Raw genomic sequence first — 21649 nt, 5'->3', positions numbered from 1 at the left:
CAACATTGGAATTTCTGATAACGGAAATTTCATGCCAAAGTTAAGATAAAGGAGAGAATGTTTTAAAATTTATTGGATGTGGGAATGGTTATGAGATCGACCTTCGAATCCGGTTGACATTCAGAGATTGCTGAGGGAAAAACGAATGTATAAAAAGTTTTATAGTTTACCGAGGAGGCTAACACAAAGTCGGGATTTGTCATTAAGATTTCAGCCTTTATACGTTTGAATGAGTCATTTCAAATCTGCAACTATCAAACTCGTGGATTTTTTATTGTATCACTTATCTCGATACTGGCGATGGCTCTCGTACCTGAATTTTTAATTATTATTGTATAGATAACACTAATAATAAGTATTTACGTTCGGTCAGGGATCAATGAACTCGCCTATTCATTATCTACCCTTCAAATTATTATCGTATCAGCATCTGAGATTTAATGCGAACGCAGACGAAAAATTAATGAACGATCGGCAAAACCAATGAAAATGTCCTCTCCCTGTGGATTACGAATACCGTCTAATATTATATCATTTCTCCGGGAGTGGGACTCGATAATTTTACGGCGGCTCATCTTTATATGTCTCTTTTTCACGTGTGTGTACACTTATTGCGAATGGGTGGGTTTTTAAATTTTCTCTCGACATTTTTTTTTCTCCTCTGTTCCCTTTCTATTTTACGACGCATCCGATCTCTTCTCAATCCCAACCTTCTTTAATGCGTTGGGCAGGATCTCAAGAAAGTGCAATATCCCTGATCCTAATCGGGTAATAAACCTTCTACTGCTGCGCAATGGAGTTTTTGTGTGACTACTGATGGGATAAAAATTAATCCATATTCATGAATGTTAATTATTCAATGAACATTAATTAATTTAATGGATTAATTAAACGAATACTAGAGAAACATAATGCGAGACCTAAATAAAAATAAAATAATGTGAGTGGTCTTTCTTACCCAGCGGTAGTAATGACACCAGTGAGGTTGTCAACCCTGAAGAGCCACGTTGTCTCTTCAGCAATGGTATACGTTATTTTCCCATTAAATCCCTGATCCGGATCGGTGGCTCGGACTGTCATCACTGACGAGTCAGTGGGCACATCCTCGGAAATAGTTGTGGTGTATTTACCGGAATAATTAGGATAATACTGATGAAATGATTGAGTAAAAGTTGGATACTCCGGGGATTTTGTCAGCCGAAGAGTGTCACGGTGGTTTGGTGCAAATGTCGGTGAATTATCGTTAACGTCTAGGACAATTATAGATATGTTGCAGTGAGCCTCTAGACTGGGATGTCCTTTGTCACGAGCAGATATTGTTAGGATGTATCTGGAGACAGTTTCGCAGTCCAAACTCGTCGCCGATAGGTCCCCACTGGCCGGATCGAGTCGGAATTTGCCTCCGTCATTGCCTCCTGAGGACATAAATTGGGGCGTTCGTAGAAAATGATAATTCAATATTTCTAGATACTGTTATATTTATATTATTATTTATTATCAAAATTTTAATTGTATAAATTTTCAACGAATCAGTAGCGAAGGAGCAAAACAAGATAAGTCACTTTTGGCTATGAGCCGGTTTTTGGCGAATATCTCGGAATCTAAGGGCGATAGAAAAATTTTTGTCATGACCTTTTTTGTGGAGAAAATTACACACTACAATAAATGTTATGACAAAAATTGCGCTATCTCGCTTAGATTCGGAGATATTACGCAAAAAGTCGACTCGGAAATGAGTTCACTTATCTTCTTTTACCACTTCGCCAGTGAAATTATTTATAACTAAAAATTCACTCACCTATTATGCTATAAGTTATATCTCCATTCTTGCCACTATCGAGATCAACAGCTGCAATGGTATGTATTATCGATATTTCTTGATTTTCAGGTACAGCCAGTGTGTAACAAGCTCCAGTACGAAATTCAGGTGCATTATCGTTCTCATCTTCAACAACAATTTTCAACGTTGTTAAATCGAGTAATTTACTGGATTTAGCCAGAATAGGTACATAATAGTATTCCGTATTTTCACGATCAAGGGCCTCAGCAAGGGTCACCAATCCACTCGGAGATATTGAAAATTTGTTGGCACCCACACCATCGGGAATGCGAAAGCTTACGTTAGCTGAAAAAAAATAGAAATACCAGAGGGAAAAGATAAATATTCATCACATTTACAGAGGGATGATCCTAATTTATAATCAAGATATGACAATCGGAATAAATAATTTTTGAAGGGAAAAAAAAATCGTCAAAAATCAGAAGAAAACAAATTGAAACGAAGGACAAAAATAGTTGGATGTATTTTGTGCGACGAAAGACTGGTAATAAATTACAATAATTCCGGCTGGTAACGTCGTAGCCGAAATCCGATCTTAGTGGACCGGCACATGTGAATGTCGTCGCAAATGGCAACATTGTAGAATATAATCCACCTCTTTGCTCGTTCAGAGTGTTCCAAACGTTTATTTATTTTTTTTCCCGTGAAAAAAAAAGACAATAATATGTGGATATATCTAAAGGGACCCATAGTCCGACAGCCAGGTCATCCGTGTGGGCCGCATTGCATTTTGTTAAAACGAGCAATGCGTGAACTTTTGACATACCGGAACACGGGAAATAATAAAAAAAAAACAGAGGAAAATAAATTATCGCGAAAGTGAATTGTCCTCGATATTCTGAACAATTTAGGACCACGAGAATGTGAAAATTATCAAAGAACAACCGAGAAATTATCCCCAATTAAAAAATCCCTCAATAGTTAAGGATTATGTGGACAATAGACCAGTGTTGATTTATTTATTTGTTTATTTATTTTCTCTCACTCAACTAAGTTCTAGCATTTTAATGTATTCCATTCTCAAATTCCACAGTACGTCGTTGAGCCTGTCGGTGATTTTTAAGCGGTTTTAGACAAAGCTCATGCCGACTCCAGTGCATGCAAAGAAAAGGACTCTACCCCTCTTTGGTTTTATGTTGAAAAAGCAAAGAGGAGGAAGGAGGGGAATGGGACATGGTCATGCACCTTGGGTGATTTGCCTATGCGTAGCGCGGCAGAGACTAAACCTCTTTCGCATGATGATATACGCGGCCATTGTTTTTCCTCCACCACCTTCCCTCCACATATCTATTTATTCTTTTAGTTTATTTATTTTATATATGGGTTTTAACATCCTGTGTTTCTCAAATAACCCTACCCGGATACTCGACTTTGTGCCCTTGATACAAAGTCCGACCTTCTTGAATCGATAACATCGAAATTCGATCGAATAGTATTGTGGGAAAATTTGCATTTAAATAGTATATACAAGGCTGTGGGGTACTTGGTGAGATTCTGTCACAGAGGGGCAGTGAAAGATTCAGAATATCATTTTTTCGATTTTTTAAACTATCGAATACCATTACTATGTGACATACTATGCTCGTAATGAATACCTTGGTAATGTGATTAGTTTGCATTAAACAATCAAATTATTTATCGCAAATAATTCGTTGATTAATCAATTAATTGCCGTAGTAAGGGGGTGGTATCACCTGCACTTATGTTTCTGATTGTGATGAAATAAATTGTGACGAATTGCATAATAATAAATAATAATATAGTCAAGACATGTTGGTAAACAATGAGGGCTCACCATGATTCCCCAGTGCTGGTCCTGCAACGTTGATAATGGCTCCACCAACATCAAGATGTTCAGAAACTCGTACAACTGGATCTTCCAGGAGTATCCGTGGTGGTCCATTGCTCTGACCGATAGCCATTGATATTGTTAAATTGAGAATTGCACGACGAGGTGGAGAGCCGTGATCATTGGCTGTTATTTGAAGTATTGTATCCTTGATAAGTGGACGAACGAGTGTCACTAATCCAGATTCATATCCAACCGCAAAACTTGAATCTTCATTTCCCGATGTAATGACATATGATATACGAGCGTTGTTATCAGTATCTCTGTCAGTCGCTATCACCCTCACGATATTGGCCCCAGGCAGCAGATCCGGTGTTACTGAAATTTTCGTATTATTGGGAGCGATGAACACAGGGTCATTATCATTTTGATCCAATACTGCCACCTTGGCTGTGACAGTTGTCGTGTGTCTCTCGGCAACAGGTGCACCATCAGTTGCACTCAACAGTAGTGTAAACTCACTTCGCTCTTCACGATCCAATGTCTTCATGATAGTGAGGGCACCAGTGAGTGAATCAACCGAAAATATCCCACCATTTGGGAATTCAGAGACCAGATCATAGCGAAGATCTCCATTATCGCCAGCATCAGCATCGGTGGCAGTCAGATTATAAATTGTCATGCCAATTGAACAGCCCTCTGAGACCCTAATGAAAAGAGGATCTTGCGGCCACTTTGGAGAATTATCATTCGCATCGTCGATGAAAATTTTAACAGAAACTGCGATACTCTGGGGATTCCCAATAGACGTTGTATCAAGGGCCCTAATCTCCAACTGATATTCACTCACATTCTCCCTATCCAACGAATGGGCCACGACAATCTGACCCGATGATCTGTCAACATCAAACGCAGGATGTTGAGTCACAGGTGTCAGTGATGTGAGTGTATAAGCAACTCTTCCTGCAGGTCCTGCTCCAGAGACAGATCCCACCACCTGTCCAATGCTCGCATCTTCGCGAATATGAAAAGTTAGACTGCTACTTGTGAATGTTGGTCTGTTATCAGCCAGAGTGAGTACTTCCACTCTGAGTATTCGAATACTGTGTCTCGACGGTCTGCCAGCATCACTTGCTTTAACCGACACCTTGTAGACATCTCTCTCTTCATGATCAAGAACATATTTGGTCCTGATCATGCCTGTTATTGGATCTATGGTGAAGACATTGTAGCCATCCGAGTCTCGATCTTTCAAAATACTGTAAGTGATGGTAGCATTTTCACCAAGATCAGCGTCCAGTGCTCTAACTCGTGCTACCTCTGTACCAACTGGTTGCTCCTCGCGGACACTCACAATGTCCCCCTGGGGATCAACAATTTCAGGTGAATTATCGTTGACATCGAGAATCGATACACGTAGAGGTACTCTAGCTGCTTTTGAAGGGCTCCCATGATCTCTCGCTTCAAGGACAAGTTCGTGGAGACTCCTAAGCTCACGATCTAGTGGTTCTCTCGTTATTATTTCACCTAAAAAATAAAAACAAAATTGATTGACAAATTTTCTCGGTGATTTGCATCGTATTTGTCTTTAAATACCGAAAATAAACATTAATTATCACCGATACTTTCATCTTCTACCTACGTCAATAGTCAGTCCCTCCGAAATTTTCGGTAAAATGTCATTTATGTTTATAAATGTTGAGAGGACCAATGTTGTCCTATAATATACAGGGACATGAAAGAAATAAAAAATACACTCGAAGAAGGGTAGTAGGACGAGCGCTAATGCACTTTTCGTGTTGTCGGATTTTACTATAGTCTTTAAAAAGTTCCTTCTCTCATTCCTTCTCAATATTTGAACATGTCTCGGTATTCGGCGGACAATAAAACTCTCCAACTCGCTAATTTTTTTTGTAAAACAATAATCACGAAGAAGTTGATAAAGCCAGACAAATTGGGTAGTTTACCCTTGTCTTGAGTTCTTAAATTACGACTATAAATTTGATTGACATTTGCATCTTTAAATTATTTAGTTTTCTCCACTCGTCATATCTTGAACTGTAATCTACTCTTGATCGTGGGCTTTCTGATTGTTCATCAACCCCAGCATGGGATTAGACCGACTAGTCGAGGCTATCAACCACGTGGAAGATCATCATGCCCAGTATAAAAAGACAAGACGAAAATTTTCATATAAAACAAAACGAATTTCATTCAGACAATTTTGAAATATTCCACGTAATCATTTACACTAAAAATTAAATATCTTTGTGAACATTCACCATTACATTCAATTAAAATCTCCAGGAGACGGAAACAAAGTGGAAATACTGGCGATAGAAGAAAGATTCCCATTGAATACAAATCAATCAACGATTCAATCCCTGATTACTTGAGAAGTACTTTCCAGCGTGAGGTAATGAAAAAAAAAAATGTAACAATAGATCATAATGTATACATGAGTATATGAGATTGACGCAACAGGGTAGAGCAAAAGCGTAAATTATATACGTGTCTCAGAGCCTTTAGATAGAGGCTAGTGGCTATTTAGAAAATTAATAGTCTTATATACCCATCTCTACGGCACCTCTGTAGCACCCAATGCCGAGAGGGTCCTTGATCAATCTATCTTTCTTCCTCGACCTCTCGCGTGAATTCCCCTTGCCCCCCCCCCTACCCACCCCATCCTCATCTTCTTCTTCCTACCTTTCTTTGAAATATACGCAACACACATACAGAGGAGAGTTTCAAAACGAATTCCGATCGCGTCGTTAAACCCGTCCGCAAGAGGGTGGTGATCCCATGCAGGAGGCAGCGAGAAGAAATAAAAAAAAAATGAGAGGAATGAAAGAAGAGTGAAACTTGTGAGGATGAGGTTTTGAGTTGAGGCACCCCACCTCAGTAGAATATAATGGGTATATCGGATTATCATCCGGCTGCGACGAATCGCTCGTGAGATTACTTCCGCGGCAGGCGCATGTGCATTTGCAAATGTGTGCGTGTGATTGGTGATACACGTGGAGTAATATGTATTTCGTATTTATATTAAATTCAAGTTATATAAACATTGATGAAATTTAGGAGCGCGAGGGCATACGGTGGAGGAAGCGAGGCCGTTGGCTCTTAACAGGATCAAAAAAATATTTGGAATTAAATATGAGTTAATTTATAATAGTTTAGGGTGTCGTCGGGAAGCTATAGCCCTTGTACATAGTAGACATAAGGTATATAATGACATGACTCGAGTCAAGATGTAAAAAAAAATATTTATTGAATGTTTTGGAGAAATCTTTTTTTTCATTTTGGTACGAAAAATGTCTAAATCACTTGGTGCAAAGTGTTGATTCACTAAACACTATCATAGTTATGAGTGAAACGCGCGTGTAAATATGATGCACTGCAACAATCAATTGTTTATATAAAAATAAGGATTTTTATTACTACATTTGTTCGCGTCTCAAAATGTATATCAGCGTAATCGGTCAATAACCCAAAATCTAATCAGCACTAAGTTACGTGAAGACCTATCGATCGCGTCATCGATCACTGCGAGCGCATCATTTATTATCGAGGTATGTGCACACACACCCAGACAGACATCTCTTGGAAAATGGTCTATAAAGATCGTAGGGGCCTTGAAACGTGAGGATATGACGGAAAATCGAGCCATGTGGTCACAAACGAACGTCGAATGTGCAGAAAAATCCATCTTAATGAAGATGTTCTTAATTAAAATCGAATACATGAGGCACCACCACACACGACCACCTGATTAATGTCAAATGTTTTAGAGGATAGGACTCACCAGTATCAGGATCGATGGCAAAGCTGCTGTTATGCTGAACGACGGTGTATCTCAGCAGTGAATTCTTACCAAGATCAGGATCAGACGCTGTGACAGTACCAACTAATGTACCGGATGGTAGATTCTCAAGGAGTTCGAATGAATAGAAATCCTTGGTAAACCGTGGACTGTTGTCATTGTCATCCTGTACTGTTACTAAAACTGATGAAGTTGCTGTTGCAGCTGGACTACCATTGTCAGTAGCAAGTACTGTCAGTGCGTAACGATCTGTTGTTTCACGGTCAAGGGTTTGAGTGAGATATATCCATCCTGTGTTGGGACTAATGCGAAATGATGAAGAGCCCTGGAGACGATAACTGATTCTCGCATTATTGCCAGTATCTAAATCCAACGCTGTCACTTGCAAAACCTACGAAAATAATCGGAAAAATTATCGTTATTGCGTCGATCAATTGAGGAAAATTGTACAATTCTCAATATTAATATAATACGATGAAGTTGAGGTGCAAAGGTCGAATAAGGATGGGTTTCCTGCTCGTTCCGAATGAAATTACGCATCCAAGTCTCGTCTGGAGTAGTTGAAAGATATATGGGAAAGAACGAAAAGGCTAAAAGGAACGGTTAAAATACTCGATCTATGGCTATAAGGCCCCTGTTAACTACACACTATTCTATCTTCGTTTAATGTTCAAGTCCCAAGTGTATACTCTTCTTATATACGCCTCTTTCACCCTTCGTCTATTCATTTACTTTTATTATGGCGTTACTTGGTTCGTCTGAACGGATGACAAAAAAAAACTGACCATTTGGTTTTTAAATATATTCTCACGGAGAATAAAAATACTGGGAATAGATAAGACTGGGCTTCCTCTCAATAAACAAATGCGAGCATGATGGGCGTGTAATGAAGATTTTTCTCACCTGTGAATCGAGCGTGGCGCCTTCGAGAATCTCAACGTGATACTCGTTTCTTTCAAACACCGGGGGGTTGTCGTTCACGTCCTGAACTTCAACACTGAGACTGAGATTCGCTGAAAGACCACCACCATCCAATGCACTTATCAGCAGTGTGTGACGTTGCTGGGTCTCGTAGTCCAATCGTCGGGTTAAATATAATTCACCGTTGTGGGCATCGATGCCGAAGAGTTCGTTGCTGTTTTGGGTCAGGATGTAGCGGATTGGAGTTGCTGGAACCACGTCTGGATCACTGGCGTGTGCGACGTACAGGGCTGTGTGCAGGGGGTGGGATTCGGCGACTGATATACGAACAGACGACGTGGGGAACGAGGGGGGATTGTCGTTGACGTCTTCGATGCTCAATGCCACCTGAAAATCGGGAAAGTTCGGGTTTAAAAAATTATGGGGTCAGGGTAAAGGGAGATGATGATGACGTTCCTATTTGCGTAAGAGTTTTTGGGGTATTAAGGTACAGATGTCATGTTACCTGACAATAACCGATGCCAACGTCGTTTCGCAATCCTACACTCAGGATGTAGTTGGATTTGACTTCTCGGTCGAAAGATATCCTGGTGCGAAGAACTCCGGAGTTGGGATCGATGGAGAATTCGTCACCACCTGTTGCCAGGAAAAATTTACTCGCTCGTGATCCTGAAACATGAAAATGGTCGTCAATTCTGGTATTCGAAGGGGGGAATGGAGATCAGGATCAAAGTGCAAATCGAGATAAGGAGATTTGGTCCGTAACTGTTCCGTAATTTTGACCGAATATTCTTTCAATTGACAGCGGAACAGGCAGGTAATCTTTCAAGAATTTGTCTCTCCTTGGGTTCTGCTAATCGCTGAACAATTCCAAAAGCCAACTTATAGATTCAATTGCTACTTTATAAAAGTGTCCCCGGTGGGGGATTTCATTCTGGATCGGACCAGTCCCCCCTCCAAATCATCAAATTTCCCAATTTTTTCCTTTATTATTACCAAAACGGTAGCAGAACCGATTACTCCCTTCTTGAGTGAATAACCGAAAACGGGTGTGTCTCAGAAAATAAAGAAATAAGGATGGAAAAAGAGTGAAAAATAAACGAAAAATTTTTCGAGGCCTCCGAGTCTTACCTGGGATACACGTTCTTGGGAGTCAACACCGAGTTATGTTAATTGAGCTTGGAATATTCATGGATGGGGTCGGGAGTAACTTGCGATGGGGATTGGGAAAAAAATTTCACTGCTTAATCGTTGCAGACCTTCGTCTACCAAAAAACATAGGGGGGAAAAAAATATAAAATTAAATAAATAAAATGAAGGGTAAAAAAGTAATGCCTGGTGGCTTATGAAGTTGTACACCTTGAGTACTTCAAGGGTAACTCGATAGTCAGTGAAAAAATAAACGTTAAAAAACGACAAATATTTTGCGGATACATTCATCATAATCACATGAATCATAAAAGTCGCATTTCCATTTATTCACGAGGATAATAATGAGTACTTAACATATCCACACTTGGGAATGAATTTGTTATAATCCAATGGCTCTTATTTAGCACTCTCGCTCTCAATATCAGTTGACGACGACATTGACAATTCAATTTCGTTCATTAACGGAGTACTAACAGCTCTATCGCGTCACTTTTTTTGCATTAATTGTTTATGCTATTCGGCGGCAAAATGCTCATCGTGTTATTTCGCGCAACGAGTTCGTTTCTTCTCCGGTCCGCCCACGTTATCGTGTACACGTTAGACAAGAATTCCAGCGCATGAGTCCCAAAAGTATAAAAGGTAACTGATGTGTGTGTGATTTATAGAATGAGAGGATGTGCCACTATTATATTTGATTAGTCTCACTTTACGTGAAATCAATTATCCAGACATTTTCATATCATTTCCGTTGGTTCTAGTGAAAATACCATTTTTCTCCTGATTTCTTATGTGAAAAATTATTAAAAATCTGGGACCTGTTATCATCAGGGCGGAAAAAATCATTCGCCTTTTTCTTATGGTAAAATTCGCTATTTTCTAGTCATTTTTATCGTTAATTTTTCACTCAGGAAAATCAGAGAATTTTTATTATGTGGGTCAATTAAATAAACTGACCCAGATAGGAATTTAAAAAAATTCTATCAATTTTTCATTTAATCTCAAATAAAAAATTATAGTCTAGTCAACTTTACGAAGTTAGATATAATTAATTATAAAATTTACGGTATCGATAGGAATTTTTATGTGTGAGTAAAACACATTGCAGTACCGTAATTTTTCACACTTTTCTTTCCGTGTATTCATGCGGAAAATGGTGTGAGGTTAATATTATTTATCACTGACCCATGTACTTGTCAATGAATCAATGGATATCATAATTCAACTGTACTATTAATCCTCGGACACATCAATTTAAGTAATTTTCAATCGGAAAACCCATAAAATTAGTGGATTAATAAGAATATTCTCTAATGCCACGAATTGTTTGCCAAATATCGATGTTATCCAATCTCCGTGAAATTTGCATAGCGTCGGCACTTTGGCCACGATTCATTACCTCTTGGGGTTTCTCCGGTGAGTATTTATCGGCCAAATAAATTACAATTGCGCGACCCATGCGTTCTTCCCGTCTTTCTGCATCGTCGTGTATGAAACGGGTGGTTGAGTATATATAAGACACAACGAATGGAGAAGTGAAAAAAAAAAAAACACGAACACAACGAGAAAAAAGATGGGTAGTTATTGACCACGACGAATAAATGAGAGAGACAGAGAGGAATGATAACTCCCCCCCGGGGTGCCATGTGGGTGTAACGAAGACAAATCGCTTGCAAATTTCGATGATTCGAAAAATTGTCCTTTCATATCCACTGAGAAAGTCATTTTTTTATCACAATTTTTATCGTCACGTGATTAAAAAATTCTTTTTTGTCTCCATCCATTGATGGAAAAAATTATTTTATTGAGGTATTTTTTATTGAGACGAGTATGAATTAATATAAATAATTAGAAATACATGAGATCTTAGGGAGAATATCAATCATTTCTCATCGAGTTATATTTACTCGAATCAAATAAAACAGGTCTTGAAGTCAAGTCACCAGAGGAATGAAAAACTGGATTTTATTTCATTTAGAATTTGTTGAAATATGTCTCAGTCTTCTTAATTAATTTTTAGGGATGTGGATTAAACAAAGTGGCAAAGAGCCACTTTTGATTTTTCTTTTGGTCCTCGACATCACTTTTGGTCTGTTGATGTCCGTCCGTCCCAAATTTCATTAGAATTTAATTCTAAAATCAGATAATTTAATAAAAGGAACTTAAACTCAGAATTTCAATCTCTATCAATCAATCTATTTCAGAAAAGAGATAATTAATGTTTATTGTAGAATAATTTTCCTTAAAAAATTTTCAATCCAATAATAATTATCCCAAACAAAATTCTCGTGACAAAATAATTTTTTTTTGTCGCTCCAGTGACCCCAGATAAATAAAAACAAATTAAAATAACGTAATTGTGGGAGAGTCTTTAGCGCAGTCGGTAAAGCGGTCACGGTAGGCATTTTGGCTGCTCTGGAGGTGGTAAGTAGTCGTGCTAATTCAGTCGAACTGATATTGATATTCGATAAGGAGAATTAAAGCGCATGGCACGTTGATATAGCCATAAAGTTGGGGCGCTCATGAAGGGTTACAGAGCAATACAGCGGCGAGAAACGAGGGGATGGGGGATGGGGGTGAGCGAGGAAGGCGAGGACGTATATAAGAGGAACGGGATAGGACCCCCGTAGGCGACAGCGTGCCTTTATCCGATGTATCGCTTCTTCACCGCATTCATTGCGTCGTCCACTGTTTTAACTTGCCATTCTAAAAATTCCCTTCATACCTTTCTACGTTCATATATTTTTCTCTTCTCATCGTTGTACCGACGTTCAGTCTATCATCATTATTTAATTATGAGCATTGATTATTTCGTCGTGACACGGGGAGAAATTGCTGAGAAAAATTCTGATGTTACGATGGGAACAGGCGCTAAGTGGTGACGAAAAAAAAATTTGACACTAGAAATTTTGGTGGGTTAAATAGGATTTAATTATGTCTTATCAAAGATATTGATCACTTAAAAATTTAATCATTAGTGTACAAAATAAATTATGCAATGCCATAAACACTGAATGGGTTTGTAAAGGATTAAAACAAAAAAAATATTTGAATGGGATTTTGTTTTAGAATTTTTATAACAAATTTTAGGAAAATCCCCACAATTTTTATTGGGATTCCCCGGAAATTGTACTTTAAGGAGGTTCGACGGTCTTTTAACTAAATTTCGGGGTCTTTATGCCTTCCTGAAGGATTTTACAACTGCTCTTGTGTAAAATAATCTTATTATCCTCGCGGAAAAGTCCATGTTGAGAGGGAATTAAATATAAGATGAAATATTTCAGATAGAAAATGTATGGAGAAGCGAAAAAATGACGGAATGATGGCAATAGAACTGATGATAGGATCGATAAGAAAAGCCAGGGACCATAAAAGATAAGAGGGTTGGTGCTGGCATCATCCTGGTACTATTACACCTGGTTTTGCACGCGTTCCTCACTGCACTCGCCTGCACTCTCTATTCACATATATATTCTCAGAAGGGTATATTATTGTAACGCTTACCCATTTGAGTGTGTATAGGCCTGTCAGGACAGCATCTTTTATAGTAAATACGAATCATTGTAATATGGTGGAGAAGTTGAGATCCTTTTGAGAATTTCATTCTCAATATTTCTTCAGTTTTGCAGCAGTCAAAATTACTACTTTCCTCCTCCAGTGGACAATAATTACACGAAAAACCCATGAGAACAGATATCCCTGGTTAGTGTGTTTTATAATTTCCCGTAGATGCTGGAGCCTTTTTTTTCACTGAGAATTACATAATTCGAATGCAGGGGTACGAGGTTTCTTTTAAATGACTCTGGGGAGGGGGTAAAAGTACATTGAGGTGGAATAGCTTCGGCTCGGTGATTTTTTTAGCCATTTCCTGTGGCATTCTTAGACCGGAGAAAATGGATGAAAAATCACACGAGTGAAAGGAAAAGGTATTTGTGGGTATGATAATACTGGGGTGACTCCCCACGATGTGGCTCATTCTCCTGGCACCCCTCTACATCATTTTCGACGGCTCCTGTTTATTGCCGGATGCTAATCCCAGTGGCCCGCGACCTCGTGCCACCGTTCCCAGCGAAAATAATTTCCTCTTTGGTTTTTGGATATTTATTTTTATTTTCTGATTCAGGTGGAGGGATCGGGCATGAAGATAAATCAGGGGGAGAGGACATAGGTCATAAAAAATAGTGCAGAGAAAAATTGCTCGTGGAAAAAGCAGATTAATAATTAAAAATGATTTCGAGTTCAAAATTTCACATTTTAATATTTATCTTCACCAAGACAATGATTTTTCTGTAAAACACTGTTTTCTAATTTGTTTTTGGGAAGATAAACCCGATAATTAAATTTAAAAAATTACGATTTCAAATGTGATCGGGTTTTTCGAAATTTTGACTGCCTGTCACCGCATTATTTAAAGCAACTTTCAATTGTATTTTTAATTTATGTTCCCCCAAGACAATATTCCCAAAAAAAATCTCATTCTACTTCAGACCCGCAGGTGAATGAAATGACAGTTGAAAAAGAATTTTTTTTTTCCTCTCGGAAAAAAATGGAAAGAAGAATAAATGCGATAAAGGTACAAATGAAACAAAAAAATTGAGAGAGAGGGAAAATATGGAGAGGGGTAGGGGGATGAATTTCTTGGAATGGAGTTACGCAAATTAGACTGGAGTTTGAGCGAGGCGCACGCGGGCTCTCTGGGCCCTATCGCACAGTGATCTGCCGGTACGAAAGAGAGGAAAAAAAAAAAGATGAGTGAACGAAAGAGAGAGGGATTTTAGATTTGCTTCGAATGCATCCTCTCCTTTATATATGAAATGGCCTCTACTTGTACACTGTGCGTTGACTGTGTCGGACCGCAAGTGGAGTCCCAAAGAAATTTGCAAGTCCCGGTGAAAGCACCAGGAGTTGCCGCTGCAGAGAACCATGAAAGATATGCAGTTGCAAGTCGTATATAACAGTGTCTCTTTTACTCTTATTCCTCCATTTTTTTCTTTTTCCTGGTTTTTTTTTTTGTTGGAGCAGGGGGACGAGAGGAGAGGAATTGCGAAAGGCACGCCAAAGGAGGCATTGATCAGGTGAAGAGTCCCAACTGATTTCTATCGTGTTAACTTTATGAAGACAAGTGTAATTCCGTATAAAAGAAGGAAAGAAGATTTTCGGGGGAGAATAAATCTGTAATGAAATGGAATTGCAGTACCAGAAGGTTTTTTAAATACTGGAAAAATACCCAGAGCTGCAGGTGAGATGTCATAATCGGAAAGTCCTGGGTTCGAGTCCCCATCTGGACTAACGATTTTTTCAGAAAAATTTTTGTGGAAAATTGTATCGAGATTAATCCCAGTTCTCGTAGCACAACCAAAATCCTAGTGAATTATTTTTTAGGGCGTCATAAGGTGTGAAAAGTTTTAACAATTTTCTCGAAAATTCGAGATGAGATCAAGATGAGACTGTGAACAGATTGACATTAGATTTTTTATTATATTCTTGGTTGTTTTAAGCAATAAAAAATAAATCAATTGATCAATTCAATTAAAAAATGTTTTATCTTGACGACGAATTAAGAAACTGTAATTATTACAAATGAAAGCTAAACTTCTAAAATAATAATTCTCCTTTAGTACAATAATTCTTTTATAATATCACTATTATCCATTAATTATAAATTAGGTTCAGATGAATAGATATTAATTTCATTGTTCACTGAATCTTATCCTGAACTCGCTCTCCAACTTGTTATGTAGGTTATATTTTTGGGTAAAATAGTTTCTAGTTTTAATCAGATTCATTTCACCTGACATTCAAAGCTCTTTCCCAACCGATACCAGACTTAACAAAATATCTTCTCTCGTCTCATTCGCATCCCCTGAAACATCCCATTGCAATAAACATTACACACAAATGATCATCGATATCATACGCGATGATCACAATTGATCAGCTTAATTAAACAACAGGTAAAAAAAATCCGCACTTTGTTTAATTCTGTTTGTTCATTTCAAGTGATCCAATGAGACAGAGATCTGGTCATTGTTAAGGCCAACAGATGGGAATGGACGTGGGTGTATTAAATGAGGAAAAGAATATACGGTTAGAGTTAAAGGGATACAGACAGGGTAAGGTCGCATAAATCGTCGACGCTCGGATTCCGGGCAGCTCCTCTCCATTGTCCCCTCCGTTGACAGTTTTTTTTCTTTTTCACTTATTTTAACATTTTTTTTTCTTCCACCCCCTTCCACAATCTTTTGCATACGTTTTCAATTTCTCTAGTAGTTTCCAGACAAAGGGGAAAATTATTTTCTTATCTTGTGGGGGAATTTTTACATCACATCGACAACTACCTTCACACTTAATTGTACTTTCACATCGCCAAGGAGCGGCATAACATTTCCACTTCGGTACATGATAGCTGAGGATTTTTTCAAATTAAAAATTGAGAGAGAGAGAGAAAGGTCGATTGATTGGCTGTATGTTCCCGTTGCATCGTTTAGTATTACATAGTTTATGGTGACATAGTGTCTATCGATTACATATATATTCTCCCTTGAATTTTCACTTTCTATCGCATTAAAATAAAAAAAAATATTTTGTGTCAAGAGTATTTACTGACTACTAGAAAATTTACGTGGTATTACTATGTGATAATATTTATGTATATTTACTAATGGTAAGTAAATATATTTAACACGAGACATTTTTTTTTCTCGGCGCAGTTTTTGAGATTTTGAAAGATTTTGAGCGTTAAATTGTGATCAAATTAATTTTTTCAATCACAGGATTTTTTTTTTTCGGTTAAATTAGAATTTAGTCTGGGAGTTTATATGATATCTGGTAGCTCAGTCGGTAAGAATGCCCGGCGCGATGCTGGGGAGACTCGGGTTCGATTCCCGATTGTCTCAAATCGGAAATTTTTCTTCCCAATTTTCACTCTCCTCCGATACGTTATGACAAACGAATAAATTTCAATAATTACCAACTCGTCTTTGATAGTTAATAAATTTCGCTCCGAATACCTAAATCCCTCTATCACCACGAGATAAATATTATCCGCAAAATTATTCGCATAAAAAATATATATCCATGAGAAAGGATACATATTAAGAACATTGCTCTCGTGAAAATCCCAATAGCATAAGGGAGTTGTACGATTTAGAGTAGACTTTACACCGTAAGCGGAGGTATAAGCCATAGGTCGTGACGCGCCGTATCTTACATCGGATGTACCGCCAGTGTGGAAACACGGATACGTGCCCCCTCTCATCTTTTACCATAGGCATCTCGCCTCCTGTGTGTTCCAACGCAAAATCCATGTCTCGTACTTTCTACACCTTTCAATAATTTTTTTTTTAATCCTGTCTGTGGTCTCGAAAGGATGAAAAAAAAATTATATATAGATATGTGAAGATATGATGATGGAAACTGTAGAGAAAATAGCGAGTGAGTGAGACAGAGAGAATGTGTGTGTGTGTGTGAGATTTTCAAGTTATAACGCATATTCCTCATTCATGCATTACTCACTATCACTTAAATGTTTATTTCTCTCATATACCTTTGTTTCAATTCCACTTTATTTTTCTTCATTTCCTCTTTGAATAAGAAATCAAGAATCTTTAAGTTGGCTTGTTTCGTGACATGAGTATGCTAAAATGGCTCGTGGAATAAGTTTCAGGGAGACATTACCTGGGTCACGAGGAATTAAATTTTTCAAAAGCAAAACTACTCTTTTGTCTCCATTTGTTCGAAAAAAAATGTCATTCACTCGGTCATGTTGAGGAATAATTGACTCACCAGAAGTTGATTCTGTTGATTCCTTGATATCCCCGACAATGCTGTTCTGAAGGACATTCTCTTTAGCTGTAATTACGTATCTGGGCTTTTGACAAATTGGCAAATTCTGCCCCACTGACACAGCTATACGAACACTGGCATCCAGGGCGCTCTTCAGACCTGCAGCATCGGTTGCTGTGACGTTTAACTGATGGATCGTTGATCGTGTTAGGAGGCTGGGTCGTGCTACTTGTAGTTCACCAGTTGTTCGGTCAATTCTGAATACACCGCCTTCGTTCCCGCTTATTATTCGATACGCAATTTGGCCGAATAGTCCAGCGTCCAAGTCCTTCGCTGTGACTTTTAATATTGTACCGGTTGAGGTTGAATCTGCACGAATTGTTGTGTTGTATTCGAGAGGGTTGAAAATTGGACGATTGTCGTTTACGTCGTTCACGGTCACTCGGACTATCGTCGTTGTGCTCAGGCCGCCTGAAAGTAAAACGGAAATTAATTAATTAACTTTAATTATTTTTCACGATAGAAAAATTCATAGAATTTTTTCCCTCCGACCGGGAGTTTATGTTTTAATGTGAAAAAATTACTTTTACATTTCCCCTGACAAAGTCCAAGTGCTGTGTGGCTCAGTAAAAAATGAAGGAGTGTCCAATAAAATAAACTGACCCAGATAGAAATTTTTTAAAAATTTCCATCAACTTTTCAGTTGCCCTCAAGTAAAAAATTATAGTTTAATCAATTTTCCGAAGCTACATATAATTAATTATAAAATTCCCAGTATTGACAGGCATTTTTACATGTGAGTAAAACACATTTCAATATCCTAGCGGATTCCACATCGACTCTAGTCCCTGGCACAGTAATTTTTCAGACTTTTCTCCTCGTGCAGAAGAAAGATTCACTTTTGTACCAAATGTAGAGTTGTGTTCCGGTGCAATTCCTCCCAGCTCTTAACAAATATATCCAATAAACGATCCATCTTCCCATTCTATCAGGGAATCATGTGGGAATGGTGAAAGATGGAATTGGTTGCACGTTTGAATTATTGCATCCGAGCGTATTAGTTCGCTCTGCGGGAGCGGACGATTCCTCTCCACGGTGTGTAAGGGCGTGTACATAAGAAAAAGATCTTCGTGAAAAAATACATACAACAAAACGAATAAAACCGAGGGAAAAAAAAATAATGAAAAAATAAATAAATGAAAATAAAGAAGTAAAATTGCATGGTTGATTGGCTTGGAAAAAAATGCCCAGACGAATACTTCTCTCAGTGCAACACCATACCCTGGTGATTTATGTTGTAACTGGCTCAGGGCAAATGTTCGATTGCTTATACGTGGTCTTCCCAATGATCGTTTGGAATGAACTCTTATTAAATAAATACTCGAAGAATTCCACTGTTTCATTAACTTAATCGACTCACTTCATCACCAGGAAATGAGATCAATGGTTGAAAAAAATATTTTTCATTGTAACGTTGTTCACTGGAGATATTCAACTCTGAATATTGAATGTCAATTTTTTTAGTCAATCGTTTACATAAAAAAATTTATCGGAAAATGTTAAAGCCCGTTTGGCATCAATTTCAAGTCATTGTAACATATCCTGCGAGAGCAACACTGAGAATCTTGTGGAGTTTCAAAATACCGCCTTGCAAATACATAACTTGGCAAGGCATAAATCATACAGCCTATTACAGAGCTACTACTAGATGTTGCGAGCCCGATAGCCACACACCGCACTGCGTTTTCCATTTTTTATATTATTTTTTATCTCCTTCCACACAGCCTCGACCATTGGTTATTCTTCATTTTCACTATTCTATTCTATTCTATTTTTTATCATATCGCGTGAAACTTTCTTCCCTCGGACAGAATAAAACCAGCGCCCGATGTTTATTCGCCTCTTCTAGTTGACGATTATTGTTATTCGGGGAATGACGAGAGGTAAAATTTTCCATTTTTATTGCGGTGGATATACAAACCTCTATCTGTTGCAATAACTGGTAGCTCCAAGTATGGGGCTACCTCACGATCTAATGGTGATCTCACGCAGATCTCACCGGTGTCACTTCGCACGAAGAGTTGTTCATTCGCTAGTCGACCAGCTGTCGTCAGGGTGTAGTTTACCATCGAGTTGATACCACAGTCGGGGTCCGTCGCTAGTACCTAGAAGACAATTAAAAAAATAGTGAGATTAATTAGACGGAATTTTTTACTTCTCTATTGCAGCATTGCGAATAAATATTCGATCATAAATAACATAATTGTTATTCAAGGGATCAAAAATCGATGTGCAACATGTGCTAGTGTTGTTAATTATGTGTTAGTAACATAACAAACATTTCTATCAACACCGCAAATTTTGTCATAAATTTTATAATTAATCTGAGACAATAAATATTCGGCACTTCCTCTGAATTCAAATGTTCTCTCGTGTTAATTTATAGAATAATAACATCATCAAAAATTCATTACATCAAAAATTATGCATGTGTGTCCGCGTGAATTTTTTTTGTGGCAGAGTTGTGATTAATTTCTTTTGTTGAATATTTTTTAGTAGTAAATTCAATGGAGTATATCTGGAACACCCAACGGGCCTCGTTCAATTCCTCTTAATGTACGCTGAAACGTGAACATTCGGGTTGGAACCATTCATAATACCCACCGGTGACTAATTTCTTGGGCGGCTACTCCAACAAAGATAGAGACTGTCTCATCATTGGTGATGAGACAGTCCCGGAGATGTTGATGGACGTCGAGGAAGTTGTTTATTTATTCCACAATAATGTTGTACATCTAATTATTTTTTCTTTATTGAATTCTTTTTTTTTTTTCAGCAGACAACAAATTCATCGGATATTTTTATCACTCCCTCCCTTCCCTCCCCCCTTCCCCTCATCGGTGTATGCGTGTATGAGTTTTTCGACAATTTTATTTCTTTGATTAGGGGTGAAGAAACTAGTTTTACTCGAAGGATGAAGGAAAAACCGACACGCGAGATAATAAAGGAGGAGTCCGTGGGGCATGATTTAGTGTCGGCTGGTCGAATAACTTTCCCGCCAACACTGTTGCCACCTTGAGAAGAACCACGTAAAAAAAAAAATGCAAAAAAATATATAAAAAGTAAATAAATAAAAATGAGTAACGCTGGAGTGTGTGTTGATGGGTTAAAAAGAGTGTAATGTTAGTTGGAACTTATTAGGTGAGCAGCGCGTACTGCAGTGCTGCAATGACTCGAGTAATCATGCTAATGAATTACTGTCGCACAGTATCGGTTCCGATCTTGCCTCAGCTAATTCGATGCCCCTTCGGGGTACCATTGACTTCTCTGGATTTCAACAGTCGAACACAGCGCGACTCTCTCTCGCTCGCTCTTTTATTTCATTCAATTGCTATTTCACCACCTCATTCAGCCGGTTACATAAAGTGTTGGTGAATTATTCGATGTTTTGTTGGGTTAGTGAGTGTGAAAAGAGGAACAACAATACGATCTTAGTACGAATTTGTGGAAATTAAATTTATTATATTGTGGGGTCACGCGGAGGGAAAAATTGTTTAAAAATTACGATTATTTTACTACATAATCTCTCCAAGAAAAATTACCACCTGTTATTAATTCAGGGACCTCCTAACAATATTAACAACTCGAATTTGATTATTCTTACAAAGCACTCGAAGATCTCCAATGAATTCCTTGAAAAAGAATCGTAATAATAGACTCTTCGTCTTGTAACAGCTCAGAATGGCCTGATCTTGATTTTTTTGTTCAAAGGGATGGATAGAGCTGTTGTACTGCTCTTCAAGTGACTCAAGAAGCCATCCACGGTATTCCCGGCTCGCCAGCTCAAACTGACAGTCGTTCATGCTCCTCTTACTCTTCTTATTTTACTCAAGAGAGAAGCAGATATTTCTTACTCTTTCAATCTAGATTTTTCTCCCCGTCCCTCGGTCTTTATTTTTTGCTTTTTAAGAACAGGTATCGACTGAATTCTCTCGGTGAGCAACAAAAACAGTGGGAGTAACAAAAGTAAATATTACACTGATAAAACGAATTAGTTATTATAAACCAATGAATTTTCCTGGTAGATTAGGATCCCTCTGGACTCACGAACCAACGAATAGCTTTTCTGCGAAATATCTGCGAATCTAAGAGAGATAGCGAAATTTTTGTCAGAACATTTATTGTAGCACCCGAATCGCCCTACAATAAAGGTCCTCACAAAAATTTTCCTATCTCCCCCAGATTTCAAGATATTCATCAAAAACTGAGGAGTAATCAGAAGTGACTTATCTCCTTTTATTTCGTATGTCAAAACTCAATAAAATTCCTGATATTCAATTCA

At 38.0% G+C, this 21649-nt stretch overlaps 1 protein-coding gene across 1 annotated transcript in view; it reads right to left on the bottom strand.

Annotated features, from left to right (window-relative positions):
• The window catches only part of Ds (dachsous), a 94129-nt gene that overhangs the window by 8129 nt on the left and 64351 nt on the right, over positions 1–21649 (bottom strand). The window contains exons 2-9 of the mRNA XM_064133911.1: positions 19289–19472; positions 17308–17778; positions 8879–9042; positions 8356–8760; positions 7435–7843; positions 3636–5156; positions 1799–2125; positions 959–1415 (exon numbers count right to left, since the gene is read on the bottom strand). Coding sequence (XP_063989981.1) covers positions 959–1415; positions 1799–2125; positions 3636–5156; positions 7435–7843; positions 8356–8760; positions 8879–9042; positions 17308–17778; positions 19289–19472 — 3938 coding nt within the window. The remainder of the gene's footprint in view (positions 1–958; positions 1416–1798; positions 2126–3635; positions 5157–7434; positions 7844–8355; positions 8761–8878; positions 9043–17307; positions 17779–19288; positions 19473–21649) is intronic.

The sequence above is a fragment of the Diachasmimorpha longicaudata genome, chromosome 14 (genome assembly GCF_034640455.1).
Source record: "Diachasmimorpha longicaudata isolate KC_UGA_2023 chromosome 14, iyDiaLong2, whole genome shotgun sequence".
Taxonomy (NCBI): domain Eukaryota; kingdom Metazoa; phylum Arthropoda; class Insecta; order Hymenoptera; family Braconidae; genus Diachasmimorpha; species Diachasmimorpha longicaudata.
The sequence above is the reverse complement of the archived record's forward strand: the minus strand, read 5'-3'. Positions and strand labels throughout refer to the sequence as shown.